General features: G+C 41.5%; 2 protein-coding genes across 2 annotated transcripts in view; both read left to right on the plus strand.

Moving 5' to 3' along the window:
* Positions 1-2: 2 nt before the first annotated feature.
* Positions 3-12,858, plus strand: atg9b (autophagy related 9B). The gene is made up of 14 exons (XM_084547312.1): positions 3-782; positions 937-980; positions 1,183-1,247; positions 1,966-2,136; positions 4,114-4,255; positions 4,375-5,123; positions 5,427-5,580; positions 5,790-5,969; positions 6,060-6,305; positions 6,461-6,699; positions 6,829-6,922; positions 7,722-7,806; positions 8,206-8,369; positions 8,488-12,858. Exons 1-13 carry the CDS (start codon positions 674-676, stop codon positions 8,349-8,351), a joined length of 2,424 nt encoding a protein of 807 aa, XP_084403438.1. The 5' UTR covers positions 3-673; the 3' UTR covers positions 8,352-8,369; positions 8,488-12,858.
* Positions 12,859-17,103: 4,245 nt separating this feature from the next.
* Positions 17,104-21,200, plus strand: part of obscnb (obscurin, cytoskeletal calmodulin and titin-interacting RhoGEF b) — a gene marked incomplete at its 5' end in the record, with an annotated part of 50,390 nt that continues 46,293 nt past the window's right edge. Inside the window, 4 exons of the mRNA XM_084546604.1 lie at positions 17,104-18,184; positions 20,021-20,290; positions 20,424-20,684; positions 20,835-21,140. Coding sequence (XP_084402730.1) covers positions 17,104-18,184; positions 20,021-20,290; positions 20,424-20,684; positions 20,835-21,140 — 1,918 coding nt within the window. The remainder of the gene's footprint in view (positions 18,185-20,020; positions 20,291-20,423; positions 20,685-20,834; positions 21,141-21,200) is intronic.

The raw sequence follows: 21,200 nt of genomic DNA on the forward strand, positions 1-21,200 counted from the left end.
GGTATAACAGACTTTTTGGTGAAAATCCCTACAAAAACTACAACTGACAACCGGAAGTGGCGGCGGTTTGAGCGGATGTGGCGTCAACAGCGTTTGTTGACATTTATTTGTGAAAGACAAAAACAGTGGACGAGCACAGGACGGTGTGTTTCTTGGAAAGCAACTAACGGACCTCGGGGTACACAGAAGACCACCGTATCGTATTTGAAACTCGTCCGTGTTTGGTAAACGAGCTCTGGCCGAGACTGGACTCGAAGCAGAAGACGAAAGTAAACCAGGGGCAGCAGATGGACTGACCAACAGTCGGGAACAAAACAAACCGTGTCACCCTGACTACACGACTGGCTGAATCATTCGCAGGCTAGCCGTCCTCCAGACATCTGTCTTAGGTGGCACCTTTCTGTCAGCGTTAAAAACACCCATTAGTTTATCCACCTAAGCTTGGCGGTCTGATTTTGTTTAACTCTTTTTCGTGTCAACATGCTAGTGTAGAGTTACACAACCGCTGTCCGTCCGGCTAGCAAGTTAGCAAGCTAATGTTAGCCTCACTTGGAATGCTGCTAAGTAGCTAGCTGCAGAATGTAGCAGAGGTTGCGAGTCTGCTTTTCTCGTTTCGTGTTTACCACAAGAAGAAGCTCGCCAGTCGGAAGCGACCTGGAGAATGTGAAGCACAATGGCTAACTTTGAAGCTTACCAGGAGTATCAGAGAATTGAGGACTTCGAGGAGGACTCGCCACCAGGAGAGGAGGATTTACTGGTGCATGTGCCTGAAGGCCTGAAAGGTAAACATGTTATTTACCACGAAAGTGAGGAAAAAAATGTCCTTATTTTGACTGTCTGTGTGGTTTTTGTACGACTGTCATCAAAAAAAAGCTGTTGATGCAGCTAGATTAAAGTTCTTCTTCCAGTTATCTAATGTTTCCATTTCTGTTACAGACTCATGGCACCATATCAAGAACTTGGATAACTTCTTCACAAGGATATCCTTTAAAAATCATTATGTGCTGACACAAACTGTCAGTATTAACATGTAACATGGTAACATTAACAGTGTTTACCACATGATAGCTGGTGAATCACAGTGAGTCGTGAATATTTATAATATCATGTGTTGTCCTGAGTATAAAACAATATTTAATGTTGAAATGCTGTCTTGAGATTTCCCTTAACCGTGCTCTCCACATCTATCATTTCCATCAAAAGAATGGCTTTGCCTGTATGATGTTGTCAGAGTTCTTTGAACTTGTGTAAGTATTCAAAAAAGTCTTCGTCATGCGTTGAATGGATTACACTTGAAGTTAAAACCGCTGGGTTACGTTTCCAGTTCCAGGAGAATGTCTGCTTTCACAAAGTCTTGGGCTTCATTTAGGTCACTGGCAGCTTTAAAAGTTGTTTTGAAAAGTTAAGTGTGCCTCAGGCCTCAGCACGAACCAAGCTCAGACACATGACTTCAAAAACAGCTGTACATGAGTCTCATGCAAAATGAAAATTGAGTACTTTTGTATCAGCCGGTTTCCCTGCTAACTTACCAGTGCAGTATTTTTACTTATATCAGAATGTTTCCTTGGCAGTGTAGCATCTGTTTTATTAAATTTTTTGTTTATTCTTGCTGTGTTGCTTGAGATATTTGTGTTGTCATGCTGGTAAGCCGCCTCTATTATTGGTTCCTGGTCTGATGTTTGTCTGAGTCTGGCCACAGTGGGCATATTAATATGAGCCTGTCATTAGCTACTGAAAGCCTGGCCGCATTATGACAAAACATCTCTGTCAAAGCATCTAATAAGTTCATTACCGTTGATTTGTCTTAACCACAGTGTTATAATAATTTATCATAGTCCACTGTTTATGGCTTGATTGTTACAAATTAAATATAGCCCTTGTCTTGACGTTATATATAGCATTTATTTATAAAGCTTAATCTCTTTGTCTTTTTTTTCTTTTTTTTTTTACATCTCATCCTTATAGTCAGTTGTTGTTTGTTGTCACATTCACAACGTTCCTTGTCAACTGCGTGGAGTATGATGTCCTGTTTGCCAACCGAGCCGTCAACCACACCGGACCAGGCCAGAACCCTCTGGACAGGAACAAAGTCACTCTGCCAGATGCTATTCTTCCTACCCAGCAGTGCACTCAGAGGTAATGAGGTTTAATACAATGGTAGACACAGCAGAAATTGTATTTTTGTTCTTATGGGATCAAAATTTGTTGAATTAATCGGAAAAAAAAGTAATGTCTGATGTGCCTGTCCTCTCTCTCCATCCAGTATGGTTAGGTGCTTTGTTCTCGGGCAGAGTGTAGGATTAGAGGCAGGCCTTTAGAGAGATGTTATTTGTCGGATATGATACTGTTTCAGCTGGACTTCAAATTTGAAATTGAGTTAGATGTGGCTTCGGACTGCAAGATACAGTTACATTCACAGAATAGCAAAATGGAATGGTGGCATATAATATTTAGCTGTATCATGCAGGTTTCTTGATTGTTTTTTGAACATTTGCTAAAACTTTCATATATTTATAATAATGACAAGAAATTACTCTTTGTGTCATTTACTTAATTAACTGTCAAAACTATAAAACGGCGACTTTAGCAGAAAAGGGTACAGTCATGTTTTATCAAACTCATCTCAACACACTTTCAAATTACGACAATCTGATCCAAACGATATGTTTTATTGATAATTATTCTCTCAAACACACTTCACATGAGCGTATCCCAGTGCCAGTAGTAGTAACAGATTCTTCCACAGTGACGTCTCTTTCTGTGAAATGTTTTTCTTTCTCGGTTGTTGATTTCAACCTGAGATCTGTAGCTGTGAACAGCAGCCGTCCTGCAACTCATGGTTACTTGGCGGAAGGTGTTTGTCTGCAGTGTAAATGATAGCTTCAGTGAGGCACAAGTGGCCAACCAAGATACTGACAACATGGCTGTGCCAGCAGGAGGCTGACTACCACATGACACTTCAGTGGCTTGCTGCTGGTGAAGTGTCATGTGTCATGTATATATATTTTCTTTTACAACATTTAGCCAAGGCACAGCATGTTTTCTCCACCTGGGACTTGTATCAGTTTGTTTCCTGACTCAGACTGTGGCTCAATAGTTGTTTATAACATAGTCGGTGACGTTCAGCCGCTTGGAATTCTAATTTGGGAACGGCTTGTCCTGGACAGTGTGGAATCTCTCTGTCCTCTTCATACCCCATCTCTAATTTCCCTTTGAAGGCAGATTTGAACATGCTTGTTCTGATAACAGTATTATATTTTATTTATTACCTCTGAAATAACCTCATATTAAAGGACATTATGTCATGTAATCCACCTAAATCATGCAGAGATTTAATAATTGCACTGATTTGCAGAATTTGAACGGAATTTGCAGGAAGATGCCTAAAACCCCAAACCAGGACAGCATACATTAAATTTCTGGGAATAATCATCTTTTTTTCAAATTCATTCTCTGCATTTAGCCCATTCATTCATTCATTCATTCGTTCACACAGCAGCGAACAGCCATGCAGCACCTCATCCGTGGGCATAGGGCAGTGTGAACCTGTGACCTTATGGTCCCAAAGCTGCTTTTCTAACTACTAGTTCCAAGCACTAGTTAGTCAGCTCCCCACCTTGCTATTTAAATACTGAAGTAAGGGGTCATCTTACAAAGTCATAGGAGGAGAGGTGGTGTCATGTGTGGGGCTCTGAATAGTGACTATGAATGTTAATCTTCTTAAAGTAATTATCATCCACCATAACCACTTTTCATGTTACAGATAAAATGTTTTTGTTTGCTATTTTAGATAAGATAAGATAAGATAAGAGTTATACTTGGTACAATGCACAGTGAAATGTATTTTTGTCCCTGCAGCCAGTAGTAAAAAGGTACTACAGTAAAACAGTAATAATTGCACGTAACACACAAGGTAAATGTAAAACTGATAAAAATAAAATAAAATATAGACTGTAAACTCAAAATGTAAACTTCGATGGGGGTAGCTTATATATATATATATACACACATTTACAGTATTGAAAACGGCTCTGTGATTAAAGTACTATCCCCTTCCAACAGTCTAAATGTTCTGACGTGTTTGATTGCATCTGCATCTAACCTTTTGTTCAGGATTCAAGACGACAGCTGGATCATCTTTCTTCTCATCATGGCTGCCATCTTCTGGATCTATCGTCTCGTTAAAGTCTTTTGCAACGTTTTGAGCTACTGGGAGATCCGGCAATTCTACATCAAAGCCCTGAAGATCAGAATGGTAAGTGCTGCACCTTGAGGCCTCACCGGGCGGGCACCAGCAAAAGATAATCCAAATCAGTCTTCTTTTTGTGTCATGCATAGTTGGGATACTTAGCTCTCCTTGTTTCTTTGACCCAGGATGAACTATGCAACTTCACATGGCAGGAAGTCCAGGATCGGCTCATCAGTCTGCAGAGAGAACAGCAAATGTGCATACACAAGAAAGAGCTGACAGAACTTGACATCTATCACCGCATCCTGCGTTTTAAGAACTACATGGTGGCCATGATAAACAAATCACTGCTGCCGGTGCAGCTGCAGCTCCCCCTGCTGGGCAACGTGGTGTTCCTAACCCAGGGCCTCAAGTACAACTTTGAGCTCATCCTTTTCTGGGGTCCCGGCTCTCTCTTTCAGAATAAGTGGAACCTGCACCCCAAGTACAAGCGCAGTGGAAACCGCCTGGAGCTCGCGCAGCAGCTGAGTCGAGTCATCCTGCTGATGGGTTTGGCCAATTTGCTGCTATGCCCCTTCATCCTGGTGTGGCAGGTGCTCTACGCTTTCTTCAGCTACACGGAAGTGATCCGTAGAGAGCCCGGGAGTCTGGGCGCACGCCGTTGGTCCCTCTACGGCCGCTTGTACCTGCGCCACTTCAACGAGCTGGACCACGAGCTGCATGGGCGTTTAGGCCGTGGCTACAAACCCACTTCTAAATACATGAACTCCTTTACCTCGCCCCTGCTGACGGTGCTTGCTAAGAACATTGCCTTCTTCTCAGGCTCGGTGTTGGCCGTTCTCATTGCACTGACAGTTTATGATGAGGACGTTCTGACGGTGCAGCACATCCTGACTGCCATCACTGTACTGGGGGTGGTCATAACTATCACCAGGTGAGTCTTCGGATCTTTGTTTTGTTTCTTGAGGCCTTTCTGGGATCATTACCAGTAGGCGTAAGACAAAAAAAAATAGTTTGATCAAATCGATACACTTGCTTTTTATATAATAATATACAGATATACTACAGTAGCACACTTAAATCATTTTAGTGTATATCAGTCCAAGCCAACTTTATTTAAAAAAAAAAAAAAAAAAAAAAAAAAAAACCACAGAAGTGCTGTACAGAAGAAATAAATCAGTTTTGTACAGTGAACGTGCTGTGGTAATGTCGATGTTTCCTACCTGCCCTACGCCAGGTCTTTCATCCCAGACGAGCATATGGTGTGGTGTCCGGAACAGCTGCTGCAGTGCGTCCTGGCGCACATTCACTACATGCCAGACCACTGGAGGGGCAACGCTAACAAGAGCGAGACCCGTGACGAGGTGGCACAGCTGTTCCAGTACAAAGCGGTGAGGAGGGCATAGGCTCGGTGGATAGGAACTCATTTGTCACGCTCAAACTGACGTCGTGGATGCGTTTTCGGTGGTGAACAGTGACACGGATGTGGTACAGATTTTGTGGTGCATTTTGGTGAACAGTAATCTACATTTAAACGTTAGAAAATGAATATATTATATAAAAGGCGATAAATTAAAATGAACGTTTCTGCACTAATCAGGTGTTTATCTTGGAGGAGCTGCTCAGTCCTATCGTCACGCCCTTCATTCTCATCTTCATCCTGAGGAACAAGTCTCTAGAAATCATTGACTTCTTCAGGAACTTCACTGTGGAGGTGGTTGGAGTTGGAGACATCTGCTCCTTTGCGCAGATGGACATCAGGCGCCACGGAAACCCTACGGTAAGACTTCGTCTTTCATTGCTGCGTCTGGGTTTTTCTGTCAGACTGCGGTGTCTTGAATTTTCTGTGTGTCTGTGGATGTTTCTGCAGTGGTTGTCGGAGGGCCAGACGGAGGCCTCCATCTACCAACAGGCAGAGAACGGCAAGACGGAGTTGTCCCTCATGCATTTCACCATCAAGAACCCGCGCTGGCAGCCGCCTCAGGAGAGCTCCGTGTTTATCAGCCATTTGAAGGAGAAGGTGCAGCATGATGCGCAGGGAGGCCCCTCCACCCAGCTGCTGCTCTCAGAGGCTCCTCTCTGCACCTCATTACAGTCCAACACATCTGGAACCGGGGTAGGAATCCTGAGAAGTACAGCACTCGCATGAACACCAACCACTCTACATATTTACTCTAGATGTTGGTCTAAATATTGGTAACTGTATACTTTTTCTACACCACCAAGAACTGATTGTGTATTTACTCTCAGATGTGTTGTTGTTGTTTTCAGCCTGATAATCTTTTGGCCAGCGTCCTGGCTCACCCCATTCTGACTGCATCTGGACTACAGGGACGAGACCATCGCTTCATCCCACCCAGCACGGCTGCTTCTGCTGCAGCCAGCGTCCTGGCCTCTTTGTCCACCTCCCAGCTACCCAGTACAAGCCGCGGCCGCTCGCACGGCCTCCTGCCCTCCTCCATCCACGCCGAGACCACCATGTACCGCAGTGATCGCACCATCATTGACAGGTATTATTTATTTATTTTTTGCCGTGTTACATTTTGGACTGCAGTATTAATATACCACTGACAGAATAGTCATTGATAAACAAATGCAAACGCTTGTTTTTCACTTTCTCTGTGTGCTTTCTGTTTCAGTATGTCTAATAGTGACTCTCGCATGAGGAACAATACGCTGCACTCAGAGTTTGCCTCTGCGGAGATGAGTCTCCATGCCATCTACATGCACGAGGTAATTTCAAAGCCATGAACTTAAACCATGAACACTAAATGTTAATATACACCGATCAGCCACAACATTAAAACCACTGACTGGAGAAGTAAATAGCATTGACCATCTTGTGACAATACAATGTTCTGATGGTAAACTCTTGGACCTGGCATTTGTGTGGATGTTACTTAGACATGTAGCACTTACCTAGACCAAACTAGACCCCCCTACCCAATAGCAGTGACACTCCTTGATGACAGCAGCCATGAGAAATAGCACAAGGTGTTGAGCTGGCCTCCAAATGCACTAGATCCCAAACTAATCAAGTATCTGTGGGATGATCCACAGAGGCCCCTCTCCTCAACCCATAGGACCCAAAGCCCCCCCACTAACAATATTTTGTTGCCAGACACCACAGGACACCCTCAGATAGCCCATGCCATTCTCTGAGGAGTCACAACTATTTTGGAGGCACAAGGGAGACCTACACAATATGAGGAAGGTGGTCATAATGTTATGCTTGATCGGTGTGAATATACTGTACTGTAAATCCTCCTTTTCTTTTGAGCTACCCCAAAATGTATGTTCATACAGACACCCTGTACAAGCTTGAAACGTGTCTTAACAGTGTCTTAAATTCATGTTGTTTGCAAACTACTTCGTGGGTAACCATTTTTTTAAATAATTATCACATTAAAAATATCTTCTAATGCTTTTACACTCAAAAGACAGATCTAGGGCAGAGCAGCACTTTGAATATAATTCGCAGACCACCACTCTTAGAGCTCTGCACCACACTGACAACTGTTTGTGTCTCCAGCTCCACCAGCAGAGCTCCCATCCACAGAGAACGTCAGGGCAGTGGCAGAATCCAGTGCCAATGAGAGATCTGCACACAAACACTGGTAAATGAGAACACTGACTCGTTGAAGTGCTTTACGTCATGTGTGACTCAGTTTTGAGTGGGAATGTTGATTTATAAATATTTCAGCACTAAATCAAATGACTCTACTCGGTGTGAGAAGTGTTTGTAGTGCTGAAACGATGACTACGACCTAAATGTCTCGAACCTGTAATGAAATGAGATATTGTGTCCGCTTTAATTTTTGTCAAGCTGATAGGATATTACAGAAACCAAGCCTGCACTGACAACAGTAATGTAACACAGGCATGAAGCAGTATGTAAACTTGCCAAGTGGATGGCATTTGAAAGCATCAAATTAAAGGTGGAAACAACTGAAATCTGTTGTGGTTAATCGCAAGATTCGACTCCAAACCAACAGTCTCCGCTCTTTCATTCTCAGGTTTCCAGGCACATAGTATTTCCATGCCCGCACCTGTCCAACTGGGTGGCTGGCAAGAAGAAGAAGAAGAAGAAGAGGAGGATGGAGATGATCAGGAGATAAACAGTGGGTCTGCTCCAAAACAGGGCACTAGGAGTAGTTGTTGAAGTGCCTTCTGTCATAAGGTACACGCTCTCATTTAATATGCCACAGCCGTGCTTTGTGATATTGTAATAATGGCTTTTTTTTTTTGATCCTGCACGGATACCATGACACTTTCTCTTCTCTTTTTTTTTTCTATAGTGTTTACATTTTACTTTCTTCAGCGAACATTGTGGCCTTAGATGATCTTCATGGAGAATTTAGCATGGACCTTTAATACACCGTTCAGCGTTTGTTGTAGGAGGAGGCTCATTGAATAACCACTGTCTCTGCACCCCTGCGCCTCATCGTGTCATATCGAGGCAGACTATGGCATCAGGGAAACCATACGTCTTCCGTCCACCTTTCCACGTCTTTGTCCGTGTTCAAACTACATATAAACGCTTGCAAAACACACAGAGACGGCATCGTGCGTTCACAGAGTCACTGTGTGACGCTGTGAGCAATTTTAAAGCGGACACGCGAGAGGCTCGTCACAACGTCCGCTGTGCCTCTGTGTGCACAATTCAAGGGTCCGTGCGTCACGAGGGTTTTCAGCGCGAGTGTAATTTGTCACAGATTGCTCCGCAGTACAAAGACTGCAAATTGTATCTTAGCTGCCTGAACAAATTCTGGGGGAAGGAAACAAAATCAACGCAAGTTGTGCAGTTTGAACCTTGTGATATGTAAATACACTATTTTAAAAAGGTCACATTTTTGCTACCAGATCTAATCATTTAAAAAGACACCAAGTATTGATATAATAAAGAACTGACTGTGCAGTAGGTGTACTAACACATCATCTAGTAGAAACCCTGTTGGGTCTTGATAAAATCATATAACAGGTCAATAAACCAGGAATACACATGCTTTGATGCTGCTATCCGTGTTTAGTAGTCCTAAATGCAAATTTTGTTCAGTATTACAGCGACATTTGCTTTTTTTTTTTTTTTAAACACAGGACTTGAAATCATTGGCACCAGATACACTTGGCATCAAAATCCTAATTCAGACAGAAGCTGCCTTTTAAAGTCTATTCAAGTTGGACGCAAAGTCAGCTTTTACGCCTTAATACTCAAATGAAATCCTTTATTTAAATCTTAACGTTTCCACATTACCTCATCAGGAAATTCTAATAATCCAGTCAATACCTCTGCAGTTCATTTACTCTTTTGTAAATATTTATACATAAGGAGTTTTTTGGGGTTTTAATTTTTTTTTGCAGTGTATATTCAGATTTTAATGGCAGGTGTAAACGGAAACCATTTTCTGTCCTCGTTTCTCGGCCAGCAGACGTTTTAATCCAAGCATGTCCCGTAAAAGGTGTATTCATTTTATTTTAGAACAAAACAGGGTGGTATTGCTTTTACAAATCATTTTTTTGGGGTTTTTTTATTTTATTTTGGTGCATATCAACATTTTGTTTGTGTCCCTTTCCTCCAGAACTCAAAAATGTAACGTCATCATAAGGGCTGACTTGTGTGCTCTTGCTTCTCCATCCAGCTTTATTCTTTCAAAGTAAAAGCATGAATCATTTGTTAGCTTTAGGAGTATTTATTGCCCATCTCTTTCCCCCGCATATTTAATTGCTAAAAGGTGATTGTGTATTATTTATTAGACAAAATAAATATTTGAATTGCTTTGCCAAATAATTTGCTTTGACATAAAATCATATATATAACCTTATAAATCAAAGAAATGTCCCCCGTCGTCACTAAACGTAGCTTAAATGTTTTTTTTGTTTTTTTGGTTTGCAAGAAGGTTTTCATGACATGCCCAGCTGCATGACGATGAATGCGCCTTCCACGTAAAATAAACTGGGGCTAAATCTGCTTGTTGATGTGAAATAGTGTGTGAAATACCAGTCGACCCACTTTTTAAGGCATTTTACTAAAATGTAGATCACAGTAATACAAATCCCACTCTCCACTACTGAAAGACTTGTGTCTTTACCTTCTTGTGTGTTTTGGAACTATACCACTTTGTTGCTGAGCGCGTATGCGTCTGTTGAGGGGACGCATCTTAACATCCGTGTAAACTCAGACTTTTGCACTGACAGGAAACCATTTTCTCTAAACGTGTGCGTTTACTTGCATCCGTGACATTTTAGAAAGGGCAGGTCTTCGAGCCAGTCTCCATCCTGATCCATCTCTTCACTTTGTTTGTATATAAGCGTCGGCACGTATTGTCTTGTCATTGTCCACAGCAGAACCCAAGGAAACACTGTGGCCAATCACATAAGGTGGTTCTTACCTCTGGTCAGTAGTAGTTTGTCCTGTGGTGGGGGATGTGCTTTCAGTTTATGTTGTAGAGACACTAGAGCTCAGCTTTGTGCATGGAGTCTTGACAGTCTCCACATTTACAGCCCACTTAGTGATTTTATCGTGAGCAGTGCCTTAATGTTAAGGATATGCATTTGCTCTTTCTAGAAGCCATCTCACCGGGTTTGCTTTCACAGATTTAGCAGCACATACCACGTACAGTATTTTTGATCGGCGAGTCATTGTCTATAGCATCAAGTATGTTGCGAACCCATGACTGCGGCTTGTAAAATGAGTCGCAAACCGATGTTGAGAGCTTGTATCTGGCAGCGCACTTCTTCTCGTCATGGTGTCTAAGATTGCACTGTCTTCAGTATCATGAAGGAGTACGCCTTCTAACTGGCGGTGTTATCATGGCCGAGCCTCTCAGCATACTATGGTTTCTTATCCACTATACGCCAGTCAGAAAAAAAATAAAATAAATCACAGTGACTGGAACAAGGTGCTAAGATTTCATCCTGAAGTGGTGAAAACATTTTCAGGCATTTTCTTGTTTTGTTTTGTTTGTTACAAAGGTCTATTTTTGTTCTGTAAGTTAAGAAACATCAGCTGAAAAATGAAACATGCCAAAAAAAGAAAAGAAAAAAAAAAAAACTCGGCACAGCTTTACCATACATGTTGTTTTCTGTGAGTGAGTAGAGAGGTGAATAAATCTTATTTTGAGTGTATTTAATCATTTCATGTGTGTTCATTTGAAATAAAAAAAAAAATCTATTATATTTTCGGTGTTTTTTCTTTTCTTTATTTGTTTTGCCGTGTCGGCTCGTCTCATATCTGACGCTGCTTAACATTTTTTTTTTTTTTTAAACTAAAGTTATTTATTTAATATAATAATTAGTAACAGTTTTAATCTTGTGTTTCTTTTGTCCCAAAACAACACATCAGTCATGGAATAGCTTGATTCATAATCCACAAAGGATGAATTTTGATGAGTTGGGTGAACTGTTGACTGTTTATTTAAACCCACAGACAGCATCACGCCTAATATTTGTTAAATGCTAAATAGAGCTACATGCTAACTAACCGATATTTACATATATTTAGCTAAGGTTAATTGCAGATATACCTGAGAGTGATTTAACAGAACGGCGTACATACCCTATAGTGGTATCGCAACAAAAAACACAGCAACTATTGGTTAAACATGTATCAGTAATCAAGAAAGAATTGGAAATTTAAAAGTAAACTGATGAATTATCAGCATCTTTAATTCACGCTGAAGAAGGCAAGGTCACAAAGTAATGTTAGGTACAAACTTATTCAGGACATATTTTGTGTTATCAGTGGAAAAAAAGAAAAGTATTTTTTGTATTTGGTATGTGATGCCTCTCTTTTTCCTCCTCTTGCTTGCTCACTGCCTCTTTTCAAACCACAACCAGCTCACTCCTCTCACAGGTTTGCACCTTCTTCAGACTGGTGTTTTAAGGGCACTTACGTCTCACCATTGTAACATTTTGAAAAATGTCAGTTTTGTAAATACAGGTTTTTTTTTGTTTGTTTGTTTTTTTGCTTAATTTTGTAGGTTAGCATGAAGCTGGCTGTAGTTTCATGGTTTTCTGTACCAGCACCTACATTATGGTCTGTACAATACTGTAAATTGTAACAACATTGTAAATAAACACCATTTGCTTGTATTTTGCTGTTTTTTTTTCTGTTTTCTCATCTGTTTTCTTCCCAGGTCCTTTTGCACCATTCTATTGGATCGAATACGCCACCTGCTGTTCATTGTTGGTAATGAGGCTTTGCAACAACTAACATTTGTGTCACAGGTCATCTGCTATGCAAATGTTCTTCAGGTAACACCCATGTGGTTGGGCTGTGAACATGATACAACAACAACAACCTTATTCTTGAAATAGCCACGGGGGGGTCAGATGGTGTACCTCTGATTAGAGAGTGGACACTGCTCCTGATTTTGTGAGAACTGTCTATTCGTAAAGAAATATTTCATTTGGGCTTCACTTCTTTAGTTGTTAAATTTAGTGTGGACGCTGTGAACGTATAGTTCTCCATGTGCCATTAAAGAGAGGATACTGTCTGAGAGGTTTTATTTGAAAAAGCTTGTGGAATAGATGTAATTTAATTCTTTTAACTGATTTGGGAATCAAGAATTGTAGAACTGATGAAAAGAAAACATATTTTTGTCAAATTCTCATCTAAGTTTACATAAAACATTCTTTCATATTCTCCAAATATTGCATATTAGTGACCTAAAAGGTTTGGGTGAATGTCGTGCAGAGATCGAGCGTAGCATTATGTCTAAATTCTTGTAATTCTTTATTTCTCAGTACAACATTCAGGAGTATGGAAACCGAACACAGTAGCCAGGACAGGAGGAAGCAGAGGCAGGCAGCAACAGTGGATTACCGTCTGCTAGAGTTTCGGGGAGTTTAAATCAGGGTGCAGGAGACCTGCTGCTGTCAGTCACTGGCGCTGGGGGGAAAGCCCACACTGGAACACTAAGAAAATACCACAGGAGCCAAAGAATAGGGACGAAAAGGGTAAGACAAGCCCCACGCTGGTTCTAGCAACTGTAAGCAAACTGAGGTGTTGATTAGAGAAACAAAAACGTGACTATTAATCTATGATGTAGGAGGGCTGGTAAGAAAGGTGCACAAATATTCTGCAGATTAAAGCTTGCTATGTCATGTTTTCTGGAAAGATCTCAGTGTGGTGAAAATGTCATGGAGGACAGATTTGAAGTGTTGCTGTGTTGTGCAACATGAAGTCATAACTTAATTATGGCCCTGACTGGCTGCACCTGTCACAATAGAGGTTGTGGAACACAGCGTGCCACAAGATCAAGTTCAGTCAATCTTCCAGTGCATGATGTACATTATGTTGATTTTATTAGTGACTTTACGAGGTTTTAAAACAAATGACCGTTGAGATTGAGACGTACAGTTTCAACATGCTGAGCCACAAAGCATAACTGGGTTAATATTTCTGCCTTCTGCTGCAGGATGGCTGCTGTATGCCAGTTTGTCATCTGATTAGAGGAATAATACTAATGTCATCTCTGTGTTAAGTACGCAGGTCAGATTGGGTGTTGATTCTTGCATAACTGGAAAAGAAAAAAACATTTTAACTGTCCCGAACTGGCAATTTCAGAATGAGACTTGGCGCACAATTGTTGTTTGTCAAGAACTCTTCCTCCTTTGTGCAAATTAACGTCACGTTCAACGTACTGTGGAGATTTGAGACAAAATATAATTAGAGGCAGAAAGATACAGATCTCAAATTTGCGCGTAAAATAAGAGTGAAGGTGCTTTTGTGGAGTACTTATTCAGGCACAACTCATGTTTACAGAAAATAATTTAACTTTAACGTTGACTAGTCTTATGTACTGTGTATATAAGCATAGAAAATATGTATTTTGAATTGCTTATGGTGGCAAAAATTACAATTCATGTTACTTATAGTATTGGTGGCATATTTTCTTTTCTTTTTTTTGCATAGGACAATGATATCCACATCGTCTATTCAACCATCGCCACATTCACCTTGTGTTTATCTTTTTCCCCCGCTTCACTTTAGCTTGGCACAACCACTTTTTTGTAAGACTGTTTTTTATTCCTCATCTCATCTCGATTTATCTTGTCTTTTGCTCATGTCGGCGCCCTGCTGCAGTAATATGTAACAGTAAACGTCCCCTTGTGGGTTAATAAAAGTCTCATCTTAACTTAAACTCTTTGAAATCACTACTTTTAGAGCAATAAATTGACACACACCTTAGTTACACCATGATAATTATCTTTACTGTTTTTGAAACAGGCATTTTGGTGTCAGAGATGGTTGCATTTTCAAGATATTTCAGACTAAGGAGAAAAGATGGAAGAAGAAAATGTTATTAATTGCAGACTGCATTGCCAACGTGTTGCATTCAGAGGTCTGAACCCGGGAAGCGGTGTTTCATCAGGATTTAATATTCACATTAAATTTGACTTATTCATGACCTGTTTCACTTAAAAGTGCAGCTACTGAAAGCTTTCTCTCTGCAAGGTGCACACCATTCTTGTAGCCATTGATATTCAGTGTAGTATGAGTTGTTTACGACCTAACAGGCCGGGCTTGGAGTGTGTGCAGCCTGCAGCAGAGAGGGAGGCCTGGCCCGAGTGTGTGTGTGTGTGTGCCCTCCTTCCCGGGCTATCTCCTATCTCCACAGCAAATGACAAGTCTATTTTGGAAAAGAGGCTGCGCCAGAGTCGGTACGTCAGCTATTTGGCATCAAGAGTCACCAGAGAAGAAAGGAGAAAAAAAAAAAATAAGTCTAAGAGTCAACCGCCCACCGCAGGAGACCGGGGGATGTTCCACCACCCTGGATTTACAACCATTTCAAGGATATATATTTTATTTTTTTGCTTTTCTTCTTCCTTTGTTGGGACTTTTAAGCTCTGATATTGGACACGACCGTTACCCGGACGTCTTGACTAAGGCTAACTGACTGTCACATGATTCAGCGGCCGTTTTACCTGAGCGGCTGAAGACTCAAGGTGAAGGAGCCAAAACGGCATTAATGATAAATGTTCTTATGATATTTATATTAAAACTGAGCCGAAGTGAGCAGTTTATGCGTTAATTTCTATTTAAATTATACATGTATTTAAACGCCATACTTAACCACCTGTGACCGTTAACCGTTACAGTTGCTACTTTGAGTTACCTAGCTACAACGTACTTTCGGTTAGCCTACGTTTATGTTACTTAACGGTAATTTCAAGCTAATATGTACGTTTTTTAGCACTTTTACAAACCACAAATTACTAATTTAATTTAAATTACACTTTATCAGTTCCCTGAATTGATTTTTTTAAAAAAAAATAAAAAAAAATGGACAGTGGTAGATATTAAATATGCTTCTTGTGTGGGAGTCTAATCAAACAGCTGAAGACCCTTTCGCTTCTACAAATGGCAATGGACAGAGACGGGGCCTGACAGCTGAGGTTATTTTTGGGACAGGCGGTTCAAGCGACAGAGGTGACAAAGCTGGTAAATGTCACTCTTTGAAAGGCGCATATCTGCTCGGTTTGACCTTGTTAGAAGGGGAATTTATTCGCCGTGTTATCATCAAACTGGCTTCCTATCGATGAGGCTCTCTCTTGCACCAAGTCTTTGTTTTGGTGAACGTGTCCAGGGCCTGGACAAGGGACAGGGACAGGGATATGTTGACTTAGCTACTGTAACTGCCTGCTATAAATATGCCAATCTGAACTCTGGATTTATGGCTCTTTTCATAGCTTCGCATATTTATAGAGAGTGCACATAGCACACTGTCACAACTTACAATAGTTTCTGTGCATTTGAAAGGGTTTAATTTAAAATGCAGAATGACATAAAATAACATAACCTTTGTATGAGCATTGGAAAATTTAAGGGATGCATTGATTCTAGACTTATACACATTCAGGTGTTTAAAATAACACATTTTTGGTTCATTTGTTTTGTTTTTGTGGTTATGTACTCACTGATGTAGCAGAGGGTTTAAAGTTTCTTTATTCAATAGAGTTCAGTTCAGTTTTATTTACATAATAACAATCCAAATTGTCTCGAGACGCTTTACAAAGCCTGGTCTGAAGCCCCCAGAGAAAGCACAAAGGTGACGATGGCAAATTACACTATTGGTTGTGAAAAGTGATTGTTACAAAAGTAAATGTAAATGTAAATGTAAAACCAATTATAGAACTAATCAAATTACAAACAGATAAAAATTGATCCAACACTTCCCATAAACATTGGACATCACTCTTGGTGAACGTCTTTTTATTTGCTAAATTTAAGTCTCCAAGGGGAATATCGACCGATATCAATGTCTGGCCAATAAATCAATGCACGCATAAAAAAAAAACTTATTGTTTCGGTAAAGAATTTATTATTTGCAGTTTGTGTTGTAGAGTGCTTTCACACCTACTTCATTGTTCTGAAACCGGGAGCCGTTCCCCGCCAGGTCGGTTTGTTTGTGCTGGTGTAAACACAGCAATCGCACTCCGTTAAATCAACCAAGCTGACACCAGTTGGAGAGGGTGGTATCTGCCCGCTTTAGTTTGCAGTGAGATTACTTAGGGACCGACACGACTACTATTTATAAGGTTATAAATATATAACCAAGCAGCATACCTGATGCGTCTTTGGAATAGAAACTCTCGGGTGAATAGGTCGTTGTATGTCCTCTCCTCCTGAGGTGTCTGGCACCAGCAGGTTTCTGCACTGGCATTCAAACTTTGCTTCCTACACGTAGCCTAGATGCTCCATCAAACGGAACAAGGTGTTCATGTACAGAACTAGTACATAAGTACCACAGAACAGCAACATTACACACATTACATTGAATCAGAACAAACTATACGTGTGAAAGCACCCTAAATTAGCCACCAGTCAGGACAATAAGTGTCGAGTTAGCTATAATAATGTTTAGGATATTTTTAGTTATATTCTTTTTCTTTGATCACAGGAACGAACAATGGATAAGAACTTGTTTGGAGGAGTCCCCAGGTTTCTCACCCGGCCGAAGGCGGTCTTGGTGTGTGCAGGCAAGGATGCCACACTGAGCTGCACTATTGTGGGCAACCCAACCCCTCTGATCACCTGGGAAAAAGAAAAGCTGAAGCTAACATCTGGGGGCCGCTTCAAGACTGTGGAGGATGGAGACGTATACCGCCTGACCATCTACGATTTGACTCTGGATGACAGCGGGCAGTACATGTGCCGAGCCAAAAACAGTGTTGGGGAAGCCTATGCTGCGGTGACCCTTAAAGTGGCCCTGGCAACAGAGATGTCTCAGAGGGCCCCTGTTTTCACGGTGAAGCCTGCCTCAACACGTGTGGGTCTGGGAGGTGATGTTGTTTTCCACTGCCGGGTTGCAGCCCACCCCGAGGCCAACTTTGACTGGGAGAAGGACGGGCGGTACCTGGGGGAGACGAACCGCATCAAGATCGTTTCTGACGGCGACAGCAGCACCTTGAAGATCCAAAGTGTTCGTAACCTGGACAGCGGCACCTACACCTGCAGGGCCCAGAACTCTGTTGGCCGAGCTCATGCCGCCGCAGCTCTCGTCGTGGATGCTCAGGATTCTCGCCAGCTAGCTGCAGATAAGAGCACCTCTCTTCTCTCTCACCTTCAGAAGCGCAAAGAGGAGATGAAGAAGGACATCTCCATCTATCGCGCTGAAGAAAGCAACTCCTCTCTCTCGACCTCGTCCACAGCCAACATCACAGACGCTTTGAGCTCTCTGAGTCTGGAACTGAGGGCCTCCGCGCTGGCGAAGCTTCCCAAAGGCGTGTTCACCCGTACCTGCACGGTGACTGAAGGCAAACACGCCAAACTCAGCTGCTTCGTGACGGGTCATCCCAAACCCCACACCATCTGGAGGAAGGATGGCACAAACATCAGCGAAGGCCGCAGGCATGTTATTTATGAGGACCAAGCTGAGAACTTCATCCTCAAGATCCTGTATTGCAAGCAGAGCGATAACGGTCTCTACACCTGCAATGCAACCAATATGGCTGGGCAGACCTACAGCGCTGTGTTGGTAACAGTCAAAGGTAAGCCTTTAAAATGATTAAATCATGCACATACAGCAATAATAAACCATCTTTGCCATTTTCTAATTAAAGACACAGTAATGAAACAAACTGTCTAACAGTATTGCATAACTTGATAGAGGTGGACACACTAGACCATGGTCTTTTAATATGGGTCATACATGACAAGTAGTTTTATTTCTATCAAGGCCTGAATCATCTTCTAAAAGGAAGAGGTATTTATAACCGTGTATAGTGTAATTTGCTCAGAATAATCTACAAGTGATTGTGCTCATTGTAACATGTCACTCAGTGCAGCAGTCTGGCTCATGTAAGTGTGTCAATACTCTTAAGTAGTGCTGTAAGTGTAACTGTAATCAACTCTCATTTAAATCTCTCAAAATGCGCGCTGCTCCTCTCAACAGGGTTGAATTCTGGCTCAACCTTTGAAGGGAGGTGTTGTGTTGCATCTATTTTCTGCTGGCGATGAGTAGTTCACGGTTGCTAAGATAGTCACTCACTTTACTGGGCCACGTTGGCACACATGCTAGTGTGACTTCCCCTGGGAAGAAATTGGCCCAGGGGATAGGACCCGTGGAGTTGTAAATCCATGTTGGTTACTAATCTTCATTCAGTCTGATACTGATGGCGCTGAGCTCAGGGAGATCGATGGTGGCTCGCAGGTTGTTAGTTTGCTAAATTGAAAAGTTTGATTTATGAAGTATACACTTTGAATTAGTGGCGATATTGCTACTTATCAATTTTACAGTAAATAGAGTTAATAAATATAAAATAGTGTACTGAATAAAAACAAATGTACAGTACAGTAAATAGAAAATAAACAATTCTGATGTATCAGTTCAACAGCAATTGGTACTGGAGAGAAAGTGGGCTATTTTCAATAAAAATGTATGTAACATTAAAGTGTTATTTGGGTTATTATACATCATGGAGATGAGATGACCTGGCAGACAGGAAGGTCAGTCACACTGCTGGGGAAATAACCAGTTGTTACGACTCAGCTCACTAGGAGTAAAAGGGTGTTACATAAAAGGAACCAGATTGAAACAGGTTTGAGAATTGGATGGTGATTGTTTAATGAACACTGATTTATAGAAAACAAAGTTGCCTGTGAAAACTCTTAGCCAAACATAAAACATGTGAGAGTATCACCCCTAAACATAGTGTTTCTAGACATGACACTTCTACGTCTACACAAGAATTTGATTTATGAAAACAAAACGACAGTTAAACCTGGCCTGTGCTCCGATACGAGACATACGATAATTCTAATCTTGACAAATAAAAGTGTTTCAAACGATCTATTCAAAAACATTGTGTTTTATACGGCTACGCTGAATGATTGACTGATAACAGTGAACTTCTCTCGTAACTCAAACCAGAGTTCCACATGTTTCAACACTTCATTCCTGAAGTTTATTTCTGAAGTGGCCTAGAGTATGGATGCAGTATAACTGTACCCCAGGTTTGTGGTCCATGTTGGAGTGAAGACAGTAGTTCATTTAAAAGATGTACTCTGCAGCCTCTACTGAATTAGTGCGTGTAGCAAACATATTGGACAAATTAGGTTCACATTAAACAGTAAACAACAATTTTTTGGGCCATTTTTGTTTTAATTCCACAGTGTACTGCTCATTTTAGTTCATTAACATGACACATTACTATGCCTTCCAAGAGCAACTGTTTACTTATCAAACCTTCAGTAATCTAAGGTTTCCATTTTGACTCCCAAAAAGAATTTACATTTACAAATGTCAAATCATTCTGATGAACACCATTGTGTCCAATCAATATGTTTGTCTAACTTTGAACTTCTGTCACTTTTCCTTATGTCAGAGCCTAAGGTGCCATTCAGGAGGAAGCTGCAGGATGTGGAGGTACAAGAGAAAACCTCAGCCTTGCTGATGTGTGAGGTGCCTGTTAGTGCCACCCTGGCCAACTGGTTCATGGAGGAAACGCGTCTGGAGCAAAGTACAAAATATCGCATGGAGGAAGAAGGCACCCTGCGTCGTCTCACCATACACAATGTCACTACCAATGATGATGGCGTTTATATCTGCGAGATGAAAGAGGGCAGCCGCACTGTGGCTGAGCTCACTGTCCTGGGTATATCCTTATTGATTGTTCAAAACTGTGTTTGAATATAACAATCAAGTGAATGCCGTGTCCATGCTGAGAATACTGCTCGCTATGCTATTCAGTACTTTTCTTGATTAAAAAAATGTATTTATTATCCCAGGTAACATCACTAAGAAACTCCCTCGGAGGACAATAGTTCCTGTCAGTGACACCGTTATCTTCTGTGTGGAGCTGGAGCATCCTTTTCCAGATGCCTACTGGACTCGCAATGGCGAGAAATTGAAAGAAGATACCCGTATTTCCATCGCCTGCGTGCTCAGACAATACACACTCACAGTTAGAGACTGCCAGGCCGATGACTCAGGAGAAGTGGCCTTTGTGGCTGGAGACTGCAAAACGTCCACACGATTCTCTGTTACTGGTGAGTCAAATGCATGTGCACTGGAGCTGTTTAGTCACAGCCCATCCACCAGTCTCATTGGTGCATGGGGGGTGACAATAGGCAAGAATGAAACAATGAAAGCTAAACTAAAGTTGAAAATCTTGCATCTCATCATTATTTCTACTCTAGCTGCACGGAAGCATCCTCCAGACCCCCCCATTGATGCTGTGGTGCAGAACAAGACTGACTCATCCATCACCATCCAGTGGTCTCCTCCTGACAGTGATCGTCCCGTGCCCATCAAAGGCTATATAGTGGAGAGGAGGAAGGTTGGCACTCAGACGTGGCAAAGGTGCAATGCTGGAGAAACCATTGTGTCAACGGAGACCACTATCTGCAGCTTCACTGAGGAAGCTAGCTACCAATTCCGTATCTCTGCCATGAATGACTTTGGCCAGAGCCCATACCTGGAGGTACCTGGAAGCTTCTACCTTGGTAAGACTGCAGTCTCATGACTATTTTCTGTTGTTTTGTGCCTGCTTCCTTTTTAATGTC

The sequence above is a fragment of the Chelon labrosus genome (genome assembly GCF_963514085.1).
Source record: "Chelon labrosus genome assembly, chromosome: 6".
Taxonomy (NCBI): Eukaryota; Metazoa; Chordata; class Actinopteri; order Mugiliformes; family Mugilidae; genus Chelon; species Chelon labrosus.